The sequence below is a fragment of the Acanthochromis polyacanthus genome, chromosome 4 (genome assembly GCF_021347895.1).
Source record: "Acanthochromis polyacanthus isolate Apoly-LR-REF ecotype Palm Island chromosome 4, KAUST_Apoly_ChrSc, whole genome shotgun sequence".
NCBI classification, from domain to species: Eukaryota; Metazoa; Chordata; class Actinopteri; family Pomacentridae; genus Acanthochromis; species Acanthochromis polyacanthus.
Window position 1 is genome coordinate 10,422,130 of NC_067116.1, and position 16,017 is coordinate 10,438,146.

A 16,017-nucleotide genomic window follows, 5' to 3' on the forward strand; every position below is an offset into this window, starting at 1 on the left:
CTGGTCATTATCTTGGTAATCTTTTTTTTTTTTAAACTCCACTGATATATTCAGTCATTTTCAAGATAAATAGTAGTATTAACGGTCAAATCTCAGAAAAAATTAAAGGTAATACCACTGAATGTTACAGATTTCTATTTTTATGTATAATCATACCTTTGAAATGAAGAGGCATTTGTCAATTCAACTTGACTTGTGTGTACATAAAACACCAGTAATACAAAATATGTATATGTAAAACATTTATTGTATACAAAAAGTAGTAAGAGTTAATCATGAGAGAAAACTGACATTTGGCATGCCCCCACCCCCACATGAACAACACCAGGCCTCTGCTTATTCAAATTCTGCAGTAAAAGGTTCTAATAACTATCAATAATAGAACAAGTTGGACTCAAACCACTGAACAGTTCATCCAAGACTGGAGTGTTTAATTATACAATGTTGGGTGCTTAATAGTAATTACACATTCAGTTATCAGTTTCAGCCTGCATTAACTCAGAAAGTGTTTTTCATATTTTTTACTCACCAAGTAAAAACTTTAAACTCCAAGTAGGACACTTGAGAATAGTGTTCAGTTCCTGTCTTTTATGAACCCTGAAATATATTTAAACCCAAGAATCTGTTCAGGTCAAAAACACCCTATCTTAACCACCCAAGAAATCCTAGATACAAAATAATAACAGAAATGTCATGTTAAAGTGATTACATAGACAAGCATTATATAGAAAAACTAGCAATGTAACACACGCTATACAAACACACAAGAACGTACACCAGATGTAAGAGAAACACTCACAAACAGCATAATAGGAAATAGAGATGGAGACAATATAGTCCATCAGAATATTCCCACAGACACTGAATCAGAAGTGGTGTTATCATTTCCTTGTGTGTACTTAAAATTGAAAGCAATGTCACGTCAGTTTAATATTTCAGATTGTTGAGTCAGAACTTTTTTTTTAGGATATTTCAGCACCATAGCTGAACACAACACCCTCTTCCACCAGTTATAACTATTATTTTGGCCACTCGTGATTTGAGAGCACCAATGTTGTATTGTTCAAGGACAAACAATCCCAGGATGTGAAACTTGCTCACTGGTATGACAGCAGAGCTGACAACCACATAACCAGTTCCCAATTCTATGCTTACAAACATACCCATCTATCACAACAGTCGTTTTCTTCATATTGGATGTATATTTCATTCAATTCAATTTAATATGTGGGTTCATTCCAAAGAGACAGTTGTCATTAGGTTTTCTGCGGGTGGTCATTGTTCAGAAATCCAGTCCACATTGTGGTTCCAGACATTGCATGATTAAATACAGCGAAGTTTACTTTTCATTTCTTTCCTTGAGAAAACATGCACTGTGTGACTTTAGGTTCTTTGGCTCAGAGACAACACTTAGCAAATCTAAAACAACTCATCTTTGTTGGTTGGGAGATTGAATTGGAATAGAAACATCTGTGAACATTGCACTCACTAATGAGTTAAGACGGAAGACTGAAATTCAACCTTTTTTAAAAAAAGGGGGGCGAGAGACAAGCTTTAACAACAGCTTACTACCCCTTTTAGTGACGGGAATTTCACCAAAAGACTATTTCTAAAAACTTAAGATCTTAGTGTGCACTAAAGGATTTCATTGTTATGCTTTTAAGAAAAATGTGATATGAACCGACCACTATTACTGACACACCCACTCTGCTGTCTGTAAAGCTACCCAATTCCAACCAAGCTCTCAGGCTGCACAGTTGACTTAGTAGCCTACAGTCTCTGCAAAAACTGTTGATATCCCTGTTCTGAAGCTTCTTTTTTTTAATTCCCTAGATAAGACACCAAGTCAATGGTTTCATTGTCTTGACAGAGCAAATTTTACTTCCACTACAGAGCACATAGCGGCAACAGAGAAAATGGATTCTCTAACTTTTCCATAAAACTGTCATGAGAAATCAAAGGCTGACAGTCTACAAGTAACACAAAACTGGAAGAAAACATCAAGACTCCAAACACCTTATTCTGAATCTTTCCAGAGATGACATTTGTCTATAATTTAGTTTTGCCAAGAAGGACAAAGATCTAATTAACTGTTACATTTCTATTGTGTCTTTGGAGGAATAAGGAAGAAAAAAGAAGAGGAGCACAGTGATTAAGCAGAATGATGGGAGGGCAGCCTCAAGAGTGTGACTAGCATTGTAACAGCAGACAATGTAACAACCAACGTGTCTCAAATGTGCAGTTCATTTGTAGCAGTCTACATTCTCAGGTAAGCTGACAGTTGGCTGCAAACCAGCGGTCGATTTGCAAACTCATTTTTGACTAGGGATACCCAACATAATTGCACAAAGACAAATTATTCAAACAGGCCTTTCATGTTTTTTTTCAATGTATGCATATCAAAGGAATACGTAATATTAAAAAAATACAGAGAAAATTATGCAACAGGCAAAATCTGGGTAATCACATCCATCAAGTGTGATAGATGAGAAGCACATTCTGACAGGCTTTGAATGTGCCAAAAACAAATGTCCATGAGATACACTTAGTAAATATTGTGCTCTGCTGCGCTTAAAGTATGAAATTAAACACTTACTTCAAAGTATAAGACAGCCAATAGAATGAAGCTTTGACATGTAGAGTACTATTAGTATGAATGGGAATATTCAGATGTAATACCACAGTGAAAATGTTTGGATCCATCACCTTTGTATTATCCACTCGTGTTGGCATTACTAGTGATATTTAGGAATGTGACCCATAATAAAATGTGGAGTGCAGTAAGCACAGTGTCCATTATTCCAAAAAAATATCATATTATCTTGAACAACAAAAACACCAATTCATGAGAGAATGGACAAGATCAAATCTGAGCGGGTCCAGAGGGGAAAAAAAATAATGTGGAAGTCAAAGCCATCAGCTTAACAGGAAGGCTTCACATGATGGCACACTCTCTGGATGACACTTTGCCCTGTTGGAAAAACATAAAAGTTTGCAGTCAAAATTAAACATTTTATGAGGCATTTTATCTCTTAAGCCAATTCATTCTGAAAACAGAACAAAAACAGATTTTTTGATGGACTCAAAAGGATTTGGAAGGAGCCCAGATTATACGTGTATGGATCACAAGCAGTGCTACAGCTCGATAGTGAGTGCTGCTGAGAGGCCAGTTCATGCCTTCTGTGTCCACAGTACGATGCTGACTTTGAAACTGAATATAGTTCCATTTATAATACAATAAGTTCCTGAAGGTCTGCTACACAGATGGTCAGATTGCTCCTAATATCAAACACAGATAAACACATTAGGCAAACACACTTGGTTCCAATAGAAGTTTCTAAAAGACTGTGATTTTGTAGTTTTTACAGGTTATGGCAGTTGGTTACAGATTGGACCATGGACTGTGTCAATGTAAACATCTCTGAGGTGTGCCACACACAGTGGGCAGACAAAGAACAAGACTTCTAAAGAATTCAAAGCTTATCACTGTGTCTGGACATTGTTGATGGAAAGTGTGCACAAATCAAAGTTCAGGAGGGACTACTTCAATTACAGCTCTTCCAATGCTAAATAAAAAAAAGTATGGACGACAGAATCACCTTGGACAGTCTCCTCATAACGAGCAAACAGTCCTCACTGTCACAAATTTTGATCTGCAAATGGACATCTGTAGAGGCATGTATCCAAGTTTGTGAGTGTCCATACAGCCTCGAATGAATGACAAAATTTATGTTATGTACTATTACAGATGCAAAAAGCATGAGGAGGCCAAATAAATATATTATTGTTTTTGGTTATTATTTTTAATAAAAGGCCTGCCGCCTTTTGTAGGCTCCAGTAGAATGTCATGTTCTGTGCATGTATTAGTCTCGATCGTGTGGCCAGACTGAAAAAAAAAATCATAATGTCTCTCTGGTGTTGTTCAGGGGGTCGGGCCAAATGTAGAGGCGGGCCGTATCCGGCCCACGGACCGTAGTTTAGGGTCCCCTGCTATACACCATGTCAAATTCCTTGTGTGTGTGAATTCACCTGACATTAAAGGCTTTTCTGAATTCAAAAAATGTTCCTATACTTTTGTTGCGGGTACGCATTGCACAGTGGTGTAGTGGTCCCTGGAGAAGTGGGTATACTCTTAATTTTCACCTTTTTTTTTTTAATTAGTCCAGAAAAACACCCTGTTTTAGAAACAGTGACATAGAAGACTACTCTATTCAATTTATTCAGTCATTTCTACTTGCCCACTATTATAAAATTATCATGACTTGATTAGGAGCAGTTTGTAGTTATTACTGGTCACACAAGCAAACTGGATTAATGTAACATGTATTTATCATGAGGCAAACATGGTGTTTCAGTTACTTTTGAACATTTATTTAAATAAAATACTTCAAATATGAAGTTGACAGTACATCCTTGTTCATATTTCATCATGTATAAAACTTCAATACCGTATTTTCACGACTATAAGGCGCACATAAAAGTCTTAGATTTTCTTCAAATTGTGCGGCGCGCCCTATGGTGCAGTGCGTCCTGTGTGTGTTGTTGTAAGGCGGACGTAGACCAGGTGGTTTTTTCCACGCATCACCATCGCTGTTGATCTGTGACTCTATGCGTGCCCATCTCACAGCCGATGTGAAAAAACAAGTGAAGCAAATGAACTCTGAGCTTGCTGTCATTCCGGGAGGCCTGACAAAGGAACTCCAACCGCTGGACATCGGTGTGAACCGGCCGTTCAAAGTAAGGCTGCGAGCGGCGTGGGAGCGATGGATGACCAATGGAGACCACAGTTTCACTAAGAGTGGAAGGCAGCGCCGGGCAAGTTACACCACAATTTCTGAATGGATTGTAGATGCTTGGGCTAACGTGTCTGCTGGCACTGCTGTTCGAGCTTTCGCAAAAGCCGGCATCATTTCCGAGGCGCCGCACGGCACGGAAAGTGACTCTGACAGTGAAGAAAGTGAACCTGGCATGTTTGATGGAGGTTTAGCGCAGCTGTTCAATTCAGAAACAGAGGATGAGGACTTCCATGGGTTTGATTGATGACGATTACCGGTAAAAAAAATGTGAATACCAAACTCAGTTTTGCTCCCGCTCTATTTTTAAATACACACACTTGTATGCTTGTGTGTGTGTGTGTTGTTGTAAGGCGGACGTAGTAGAGGACACCATGAGAACGTTAAAGGGGGAAGTGTGGGCGTGTATTGTATATAAAACCCTCGCCATATAATCAGGTGCGCCTTATGTGTGTGTTAAATACAGTAATGGCACACATAACTGAGACTGCGCCTTTTGGTACAGTGCGCCTTTTGGTCGTGAAAATACGGTATTGTTTTAGGTCGAATCTTAAACTACCTGTCCCCATTCTTGTGTTTTTACTTACTTTAAAATCAACTACCAGCCTAGAGGTTTTCCAACATTATCCCAATCTAGCTAGCTTCAGACTTACGTTAGAATAACGTTAGCCTTTCAAAACGTTAGTCAGACTCGGCCCGACACTCAGTTTAACCCGTTGCGCTTCAGTGTCCCGTCCGCGGTACACTTTGAGATCCGCATAAGCAATTTGCTAAATGTCTGAAACTGCAAACGCGATTATACAAACACTATACGCCGATGGAAAGCTTAGACTCTCATGAATCCGCCGGTATAAACCACTTTCAGATGTGATTACGACAGCGGGTAATATAAACACATTTGTCCGACAAAAAACGAACATCCATCCATCCGTTCTCTGTACACGGCTTCAACGTACACAGCGCGACTCACATTTCCGGGTTCATTATTACACACAGATGAAAATATTCCACAAAAACCGGCCATAATCCAACCTTGGTCATCCAGACGAAACAAGCCAGTAAACTATTTTGTCCAAAACATGTCTTGAAGACGGTATATGATCCACGAATAGGTCGTTTTCGAGGAAATGCACCTCGCGATGCGCGTCCAATATTCCCTGTATTTCTCGTCATATTTTTATTTACAAATAGAATATTAGCGATTTTTTTTGTACTGAAAATGGCTGGAATTGACTGCAGCTTTAACCACTGGCGACAAAATATTCTCTCTTTGAAATGTGCACCCATGTTGCCAGTAGTTTAAAACAATGATTCATTTGGAAACCACCTTAAAACTTACCTGAGAATTATATCGTCCATGAAAGTAGGTTCGCTCGATACGTACCACTCACTTGAAAGGTGTTTATTCTGACTTTCTCGCATTTCCGCGCATCTTTCAAGCAGACCTGTCAATCAACTGGAGTGCCACAGAGGTGTTAGCAAAATTTTCCTCTGTATGACCCGCCCTACTCTGCCTCTGATTGGCTCATCCCTAAAGTTGACCAATCGAATCAGTGAAGATAGCATGTACCAGCCAATTACAGGCAGAGGAGGGTTGTTCATGGCTTCATCAACCTTAAGGAAAAGAGGACTACCTGGCACACAGATATTACTGAATGATGCGCACCAGGGAGCATTAGAAGTGGGTATACGCAATGTTAACTGAAAAATGAGTGGGTATACGCCGTATACCCTGGACTACACCACTGGCATTGCACTTCAAACCATTATGGATGAAGTTTTTTTTTTTTTTTTTTAATTTGCTACATTTGTATGAGAATTCAAATATATTTCCCTACATGGGATGACAGTCATGTGAAAATATTTGTGCAAATGGTAGTCACCGTTTGTGCCACTTCCTCCTCTTCCTCTCCATTTTCTACCTCCACCTGGGTCTTGGTCACACTTCTCCTTGCCACCTCCTGCAGGACAATTCACATGAGTCAAAACAGACAAGCCATGCATGAAGCTCAAGGAGAGAAAAGAGATATGGTAGGTCATGCTTGAGATTCTTTACCTCTCCATCAGCGTTGATCAAAGTGGTAACAATGTCACTTCCTGTGCCCCAGGAAGCCTGGCTTTTCCACAACAAGTCAGATGGTGGACTGTGGGCCACACCAGCGTCAGCGGACCACACCTGTCAAGTAAAAATATACATAAACAAAACAATTATGTTTAGAATGAAGTATATACAACACTCCAACATTTAAATTCAAATATAAAAAAAATCATACAAGCCAGGGCTCCAGACTGCAAATAAAATGATTGCATTTGCTGCCTGTGCTTGTTGTAGTACTTTATTTAGAATCGGGTCAGCTACTGCAGCCTGCATTGTGGGGCGTTTCAGGAACATCGGTAAATTGTAGTGATTATCGATAAGAAAATATTCAGCAAGTGATGTCTTTTGCCTGTGAACAGGTGGGAGGTCACCAAAGTTGATCACACTGGTGCTACCAACTCAATGTTTAACGTGACACATCACATGGTCTATTAAAACACAATTTTCTGCTTTATACATTGTACCGTGACTGACTGTCCAGCCTTGAGGATAAATTTTGGGGAGAACTTGTAGATGATCTCCTCCCCATCATCAATTTCTCTCTTCAATCTCCAGTTGCCCAAAGGCTGGTCCTGCAAAACACAAGGAAACACTTGCTATAGTGTGCTTTGTCCAACAAGTTTTATTTTTTAAAAAGCACTACCCATTTACCATTACAGACTGTTTTTGCTAAATTTGCTTCTGAATCCAAGGGGTTGCTGAGTGTATACTTCCTTTCAAGTTTTTCTACCTTAATTAATCCAACCTTAATAAAGACTTACATATACAGCTTTTGTCGTAACAATCTGATGCAATGATTACCAACTGTTGCTCATTTATGCAACTAGTTCAGTCTTACAGACCTGCTCAGTATCATTGGTGAGTGTGACTGCATTTCCATCCATATCAGTTGGTGATATGGCAACTGCTCCACTAGCTGTGGCCTCTTCTGACACCAGCAGCTGCCCCTCTCTTTCCATCTCTGTCAAATCCTTAGCCTCCACCTCCACTCTCATCCTCTTGGAGGAGCGGGAGGAAGAAGATCCCGTTAGCCTGGAAACAGTGACTCGAGAAGATGGGGTGGGGGACAGCTTCAGTCTGAAAGAAGCACAACAACCCTCAGTGAATTATTGGCTAGCCACTACTCCTTGGCACAGCAAGGTCCAAGCTGTCAGAAGTTAGCAAGAGAAGACAGTCACAACCTGTTCTGTAAATGTGAAATAAGCCGCTATTAATATAAAAATACTAACAAAAACAAAGATTCCATCTGAACCCATCCCCACCTAGTTCATGTATTTCCTCCTCAGCTTCTAACTTACCTAAAAAACTAAAAGCACGAGGCACAGAAACCCAATACTGCTGCTATTTTCTTCTAAAGACCCAGGTTATCTTTTCAGACAGATCTGTTAAAGTGATGTCTGTGTCATTCAGATATACATCACTACAAAAATAGCATTTACAGTTTTTCCAACATCCATCCATCCATTCTCTATACACCGCTTTATCCTCACTAGGGTCGCGGGGGGTGCTGGAGTCTATCCCAGCTGACATGGGCAAAGGCAGGGGACACCCTGGACAGGTCACTAGTCTGTCTTTCCAACATCAACTTCATTAATTAATGCCAATAAAGAGTGAATTCTGCTGACTGTTATACAATATCCTACACAAGCACTAACTGGCTGAAAGTTCACATTTAATTCCAGTTTGTTCATATGCTCAAAGCATTTTGTAGGATATTAATTTATTTTGTATCCACACAGCTGAACACTGAAATGACACAAGCCCTGAAAATAGAAGAAAAGACTGGATACTGCAGCTGCATCAGGGAAACAATTCTGGCCGGATTACTCTATAAGAGGAAAAAAATACTTTTAAAGTGAAATGTGAGGACAGATCCCAGCTGAAACTTATGTAATGTAAAACCATAATTCAGTTGTTTCACGTAGTTACTAGCAGCATATAACCTAGACCTGCAAGAGTGCATACCTATGTTCTTCTCCTTCCAACAATTTCCTATATGCATTGATCTCCATATCTAGAGCAAGCTTCACATCCAGCAATTCCTGGTATTCACTGAGTTGAGAGTTCATCATTTCCCTCAATTCAGCCATCTCCTGCTCTTTTGCTTCCATGGCACGGCGATGCTTGTCTCGCTCTGCAGACAGAATTTCTTCCAGCTCTCTGATGCGATCTTCTGAGGCAGCCACCTACAGATACAAACATAATTGTAGCCAACTATTGTAACATTGATTATGAATTGTATTTCTAATTAGCAATACAATTCATGAAGCTGAAAGCAGAAGTATTTGAAATTGTGAGAGCACTGGAAGAGGTCTACATTTGTGTGACAGCTGGCCATAAAGCAGTACCTGTTTCTGCAGGGCACTGAGTTGATATCCAAGACTCTCTATTCTTGTGCGGGACTCCTGTAGCTCCTCTTTAGCGGTGCTCATTACCTTGTCATTAATCTCTGAGGACACTTTTGCATTATCCAACTACAGGGAGACCAAGACAGGCTATGTGTGAGAATGATTAAAAGACAAATGTTGTAAAATTAACAACTTGTGATCGTATTCCTCCACCAAACCAGTTAAACTGGAATGTACATCTACGTCCTGATTTCTGCATACAAAATGCCATCACATCACCAGGTTAATCTATGAAACAGTCAGTTGTGTGAAATGTCATAATTAGCATATGAACTTTTGAGCTATGTTCTAAAACATGGTTTGTGCTGTCGCAGTGACCTTGACAGTTGACCACCAAATTCTAATCAGTTCATTTTTGAGTCCAAATTTGTATCAGATATATTCACATTTTCTCATCTTCACAACAATGGGATCAATGTGATGTGCCAGTTGTGTTTAAGCCCCAAAACAATCAGTATATTTTTGAGACCAAGTACACATTTGTCCAAAATTTTATGAAATTCACTGAAGACATTCAACAGACATAATGTTCACAAGAATGGGTTAGAAAAATTTTTGGACAACCTGAAACATAAAGTCTGCAGTGATTGCTGGTACAGAAGTATAAAAATTGATTAGTGTCTCACCTTGGCCTGAAAAGTTTGCTCCAGTTCTTCCTTATAAAGAGAAACTTGCTCATCATGTTGTCTCCTTAGGTCCTGGTGGAATCACACAAACCTGATTGATGCTTATTCACAGAAGAAAACTCCCCTTGGGGGTGCCTTGAGTCACATAATAAAATACTGCAAATTTCAACAACACTTATTCCATCAATACATCAATCAATTCACAATCAAAGCACAGCTGTCTGTTGTCTACTTGACAGTGTTTGTATATAAAACCAAGTATAAATATCAAGTGTCTGTTCACATTCATATTTTTAGACCACAAGTTGTCAGTTGTTAGTCTTCAAGTGAAGAGGGCGTTGATGGTAAGTAATACTTTACACACATCGGAATCCGTGTATCATTCGTTCATTCGTTTTTCAAAATAAAACCAAAACCAAAAAAACGAAATAACGACTCGTTTTTTTCAATATTTGTTTCCAGACCCAAAACGAAAAAACGGATAACGAATCTTTTTTCCGATTTCCGATTTTGTGCACAATTGGAAAATGGACAAAACGGATAACAGGGTTAGAATAATAACTCTAATTTAGCTATTATTGGTACCCATTTCACAATGTGCTTTGCTTGCGCAACAGAGTAGACGCTGCTCGGGCTGCTGCGCAGCGAGAAATACAGCCGCCCTCTTGGTCCGGTCAGCCGCTCCACTCAGCGCTGTTTGACAGCGCATTTAATCCATCTTAACTCTGAATATTGAACTGATTTTCACCGTTTTTATTTTTATTGTTTTTGCTGCAAACGTCATACATGTAGCTATGATACAGGACAAATGGTTCGGCGTATTTTAATATTCATAGCACGATTAACAGTAATAGAATATTCTGATATTAAGCTCGACTGTAGACAGGTATTTTGCAAACACTGTAAACACACACACACTAATATATGTTAGAGAAGCAGATAATGGCAGTAAAGTCAATTCTTCTCATAAAAAGCTCGTAATGTCAAAAGATCCATCTCATCTTAAAGACCTTATTGTACTGTATTATCCTAATAGAGCACTTCTCTTTCAGAATGCAGGTTTACTTGTGATTTCCAGGGGTAGAATGGGAGGTAGAGCCTTCAGTTATCAGGCTCCTCTGTTGTGGAATCAGTTCAGGAGGTAGAAATAGTCTTTACTTTTGAGGCTTAAAGCTTTCCTCTTTGATAAAGCTTGTATTTTCCCAAAAACCTGTTTTTGCTTGGTTACTGTGGAGTAATACTTGCAGATTGATGTGAAAAAAAGACTTGAATCCATGCTTTAAATGAGTCTAAAATATAGTGTAGAAAAATATTATTGATCTAAAATAAACTCTTTACATCAGTCAGCCCTACCATCGACTTGACAACATTTGAAAATGGCAGTTGCCAATTTCTCCCCTCAACATACCTGCAAAGCTTGTGTCAGTTTGAACTCATAGTCCTGTCTTACTCCAGAGTCCACCTCCACTATTCTTTGCTCCTGTCGACGTCGTGACTCGCGCACCTCCTGAACGCAAACAGAAATGGGGGAGCATTGCCAAGAAAAATTTTAATCACAACATAAATTCTACAGATTAGGTCAATCTGTCAAAACAGTTTGTAATCTGAATATCTCTGGGCTGTGGATAAGGAGGAGGAAGTCATTAAATATATGCACTTTCAAAACCCAACATCAAAATTCAAGTGTTTTCATGAATTTCCAGTACCAACATGAAGCCAGTAAAAAACATTAAAATAGAAAGAATAGAGTACTGATAAGTCTTCACAAAGCATTGTACCCACCATATACACTCATTACCTCTTCAAACATGCTCTTCCTGAACTCCAGCTCCTCACTCAGTGATTGACAGCGGTTCTCCAAGTCTACACGCATCAGTGTCTCAGCCTCCAGTTGGCGCTTAGCAACAGCATGGCTGTCCTCTGCCTATACACCAAGAGAAAAATTAGCACATGGACAGTATTGGGTTTAACTGACTGAAACATCATGAGCAAGTTGTGGTAGGAAGAGCTAATAACATTATTAATGTCAGTTTGGCAATCCGAAAACAATCTATAAATAAGACGGTAAGTAGTGGGATGAATATGAATTTATGTATCACGATTTACTGATTTTGTATTTGGCTTGTTACAGAGTCTCAAGTATGACTACCATTTCAGTTCAGCATGCAGTGGAGTAGTTAACAATTCTGTGCTTCAGTTTCCAAAGAAATCAACATAATTCCATTTGACTGGAAGTTACCTCCCACAACATCAGATGATATCTATATATAATAATGCTGGTTTGGTGTGAAAACCACTGCCACAAACATATTTGTTGTTTGAAATAACTGTGGACTGATAAGATCTTGAGTATCTAAGAAGGCTACTAAAACGTCACTTTTCAAACGTCACAAAGGCTACCTGGTATCAGTCAAATCACACATATTCAAATATTAACAGGGTTTCTGCAGAAATCAGCCAGTCAAATTTAATGCTTTTCAAAGCCATACTGTAAAAATTTTAATGCTGTAACCGTGAACTCAACAAATTACACGGGCTGGTTTTTTGTAAAAGGTAATTAATTTTAATATGAAAACTATCCCTTCATTTCACTGTTTCTGAATCCAGAAACCACCCTTGACAACCCACGGGCTGCAGTCATTCTCTGAATTCCATGTTTTCTGGCTATTTTTGCTGGAATTTGCATTTCCCCATTTCCCAGTTCTCCTCTGCTTTCCAAACATGCAGTTTCTGGCAATTGTACCTGACCGGTCGGAGCAATTATCATAACGCTTTGGCATGTTTATGCAGATGCACATATCTGATGAATCGCAGTCTACAATTATATATTGTTATATTATTATTATCAATTTTTTAAAACATCAGAAAGAAATTTTAATGCCACTTAACGCCTTAATTTTCACAAAATAAATTTAATCACTATTAATGCTTTTTACTGTCCTGCAGAAACCCTGACAAATTGAGAGAGAGAGAGAGAGAGAGAGAGAGAGAGAGAGAGAGAGAGAGAGAGAGAGAGAGAGAGAGAGAGAGAGAGAGAGAGAGAGAGAGATCACAGATCAGCAAGTTAGCAAGCATTAGAAAAGAAGACATATATTGCAGTTCGCTATTTTGTCAAGCTGAATCTCTGATGGATATGTGCCCCTGCCAGCAATCACACACAGAAATCCTATCCAGTGGTTCATTGCATCTCCCAGAACATAAACTTCCAGTCTTTAATTTTAAAAAAGCACACAGTTGAGTTTTTTCCACAACAAATGCAGCACTAGCAACTATGCCCTCACCAAAAAGCCTACTATTTAACTGAATTTCTGACTTTATTTCTTGTGAAACATAAAATTCTGCATAAACTTTTCCAACTATTGGTTCCAAGAAACTTAAAGCCTAGATATACTGAAAAATTCAACCTCCAAGTTGCTCTTTAACCATTCCTACTTTCTTCTCCTTTATTCTGAACAGAAAACCTTTAGTACCTACCTTAGCCAGCAGACTCTTGACATCAGCTAGCTCACAAGTCAAAGCAGTATTCTGGCTTACAGCTGTTGAAAGAGCTGCTTCACTCTTATTCAGCTGGCCTTCCAAACCACTGGCCCTGGACAGCGCTGCAGCAAGATCACTATCTTTCTTCTTGGTACTGGAACACAAAAGAGGAAGAAGATGTTACTGTCTTCAAACAGCTAGTGACCGTGCCCGTCCAGGTGACCCTAATTTCAAATGCTTAACTGGTCTCCAGACTAACTTAATCTCAAATCATCAGTTTGATTACAGGGTTGGGCAATGTTTAAAAATGTCCATACATCCATCAAGGATTTCTGTTGGCTTTTCCCAGCAGAACACAATCAAGTCAGAGTTTATGAATCAAGAATTAAAATCTATTATTAAGCTCTCTAACACGTTTTCTTGTCTTTCATCATTTATTTATACCATGTTGAGGCTGAACAAAACATATTAAAAATCAAAAGCTTACACGAGTATGAGAAACTGTGGGGCTGAACTGTAGACATGGTGCATTATCTTACTTGCGTGTGGCTTCTTCCAGGTCAGCATGAGCCTTGCCAAGGTCTATCTGGAGCCTGGCTCTCTCTTTAGCAGTTTCATCCAAAACCCGTCGAGCATCAGCTAACTCTGCCTCATAAAGAGACTTCAGGCCTGTTACCTGAAGAGAAGAACACAAAAACTAATTACTAGATAGTTTTCCTTGCTGACAATAAATAAATAAACAAAAAAAATAATACAAATCACTGATTGATAGCTGTGAGTGAACTTGTAAGTAGACATACTGGAACAAATGCAGTACCAAATTTACATCAAAAGCTAAAAATTTGTCATCTAATTGTAATTCCCAGTCTGCACTTTTTTAAAATTAGTATCAGCACTACTTTATGGAGTCCAGGAAGCATACATTAAACATATAACAAAGCACACATAATACAGTTAGTACAGCCTGGTGATCAAGTGTTACAATGTCCAGATTTCACTTTACATTTAAATGTCTATAGATTCATTTGTTCTATTGTCCTGTTAATACCAGGTAGTGGCTCTATATTCTGGGTTGTGGTGACCTGTCCAGGGTGTATCCTGCCTTCACCCTAAGTCAGCTGGGACAGACTTCAACCTATCCTACAGAGAATAAAGCAGTGTATAGATATTGGTTGGCTGTATTGATTAGTCTCACATAAATGACAAATATCATGTGTGTACCGTGACACTCTCCAGTACTATAGTGGGAAAAATTAGTTATGTCTGAAAGGGCTTGAATGACCGGCAATGATACATATCCCACATCAGAAAAAGACTTCTGAAAATGCTTTGGAGAAACACTGTAAAAGAGCGCTGCAGTTGTCTTACATCTCTTTGCTTAATTAGTTTCAACCTTTCAAACTATTTCAATCTTTCAAGGGTTTTTTTTCCAGTTTCAAAATATACTACGATACTGATCCTATGCCTTTTGATAAGTAAAAGGCATCTATTTAAAATGGATAGAAAAACTTAAATTTATAGAAACTATGCAAAATCAAAACCAGTACTGTGTCAACGTTTTTCATTGCACATTTTGCAGTTTCACGATGAAAACAGGCCTATGGGCAGGGAAAAAAAACACAAACTAAAGTGACGCGCTAGGACTTCAGTATTAGCTTAACCTACTACAAGTTATAATGTTTCAAGATAAAGTAGCTCATGCACGTCTATAGTCTAAGACCAACTGAGATAAACAGAGAAAAAAAAATCAAATGTCATATTAGCTTGGCGCGCATATCCACCCGCTTAATCCTCCCAGTCCAGCTATGTTTGAACAGAGATTAAGGAATGCAGTACGTATTACTACGGGTAATAAACACGTTAAGCGAATGCAACAGTCTTTTTGGAAAGTTGTAAACACAGTAAATCGTTATTTACAGATTTTCATAGTAATGCGAAAGTTATTAATAACGTTAGTTGTGATCTATTAGTATTGCTTTGACATCATTTCTTTGTAAGCCATAACGAAGCGTGAGCATGTATTGTTTAGTGAACACTTGAAACTACTCCAAATGACCTGCTGTTAGAAGACTGTGTGGTTAAGTACAAACAATTCTGTATTTGACTCACCTCCCTAGTAGTCACCTCCTCTTTCTCAGACACTTTCACCATCAGCCGGTCGTTCTCCAATTCCAGTGCCCGGACACGGTCGATATACACGGCCAGCCTATCGTTCAGATGCTGCAAATCTTGTTTCTCTTGTAAGCGAGATATCCGCGTAGGGGAGAGAGGTGTAGAGGCCGCTGACCGGCCAGCTTCACGGCTCGGGGTAACGCTAGCAGTCGCCATAACTGTTCCTTCAACGATCCTGAGTTTGCTTCACCTCTCAGTGAGCACTAGAAAACAAACTGTTTGAGCTATCGACTGCCTTCGCTAAAGTGAGATGTACACCAGCTTCTCTTCTTAATCAGTGATAAGATATCAATCAATGAGCCGCAGTGCCACACAACGTCTCGAAGCCTTGCCTGAAAGAGTGGTGTGATTCCAAGATGGCCGACACCGCTATCAAGACCGCGCCAAAAGTAGAGAGCGCTTCCTGCCTCGCAGGGGTTGATGGGAGAATGGCTGGAACAAAG

At 39.2% G+C, this 16,017-nt stretch overlaps 1 protein-coding gene across 2 annotated transcripts; it reads right to left on the reverse strand.

Moving 5' to 3' along the window:
- Positions 1-229: 229 nt before the first annotated feature.
- On the reverse strand, positions 230-15,930 carry lmnb2 (lamin B2). 2 transcript variants are annotated; one of them, XM_022213641.2, is made up of 13 exons: positions 15,512-15,929; positions 13,942-14,078; positions 13,400-13,556; positions 11,724-11,849; positions 11,334-11,432; positions 9,926-9,997; positions 9,240-9,365; positions 8,857-9,077; positions 7,734-7,968; positions 7,356-7,463; positions 6,850-6,969; positions 6,677-6,754; positions 230-2,971 (listed from the first exon to the last, which is right to left on the reverse strand). In XM_022213641.2, exons 1-13 carry the CDS (start codon positions 15,728-15,730, stop codon positions 2,936-2,938), a joined length of 1,734 nt encoding a protein of 577 aa, XP_022069333.2. In that variant the 5' UTR covers positions 15,731-15,929; the 3' UTR covers positions 230-2,935. The 2 variants fall into 2 exon arrangements, with proteins under 2 accessions (XP_022069333.2, XP_051803260.1); XM_051947300.1 differs by lacking the exon at positions 230-2,971 and adding an exon at positions 2,978-6,249 and having other exon boundaries at positions 15,512-15,930.
- Positions 15,931-16,017: the final 87 nt, after the last annotated feature.

Coding starts and splice junctions, on each gene's coding strand:
- lmnb2 (XM_022213641.2), bottom strand. CDS start 15,730: ATGGCGACTGCTAGCGTTACCCCGAGCCGTGAAGCTGGCCGGTCAGCG. Junction 11,433..11,723: donor GGAAGAGCATGTTTGAAGAG/GTAATGAGTGTA, acceptor GTTTGCGTTCAG/GAGGTGCGCGAGTCACGACG. Junction 6,755..6,849: donor TGATCAACGCTGATGGAGAG/GTAAAGAATCTC, acceptor ATTGTCCTGCAG/GAGGTGGCAAGGAGAAGTGT.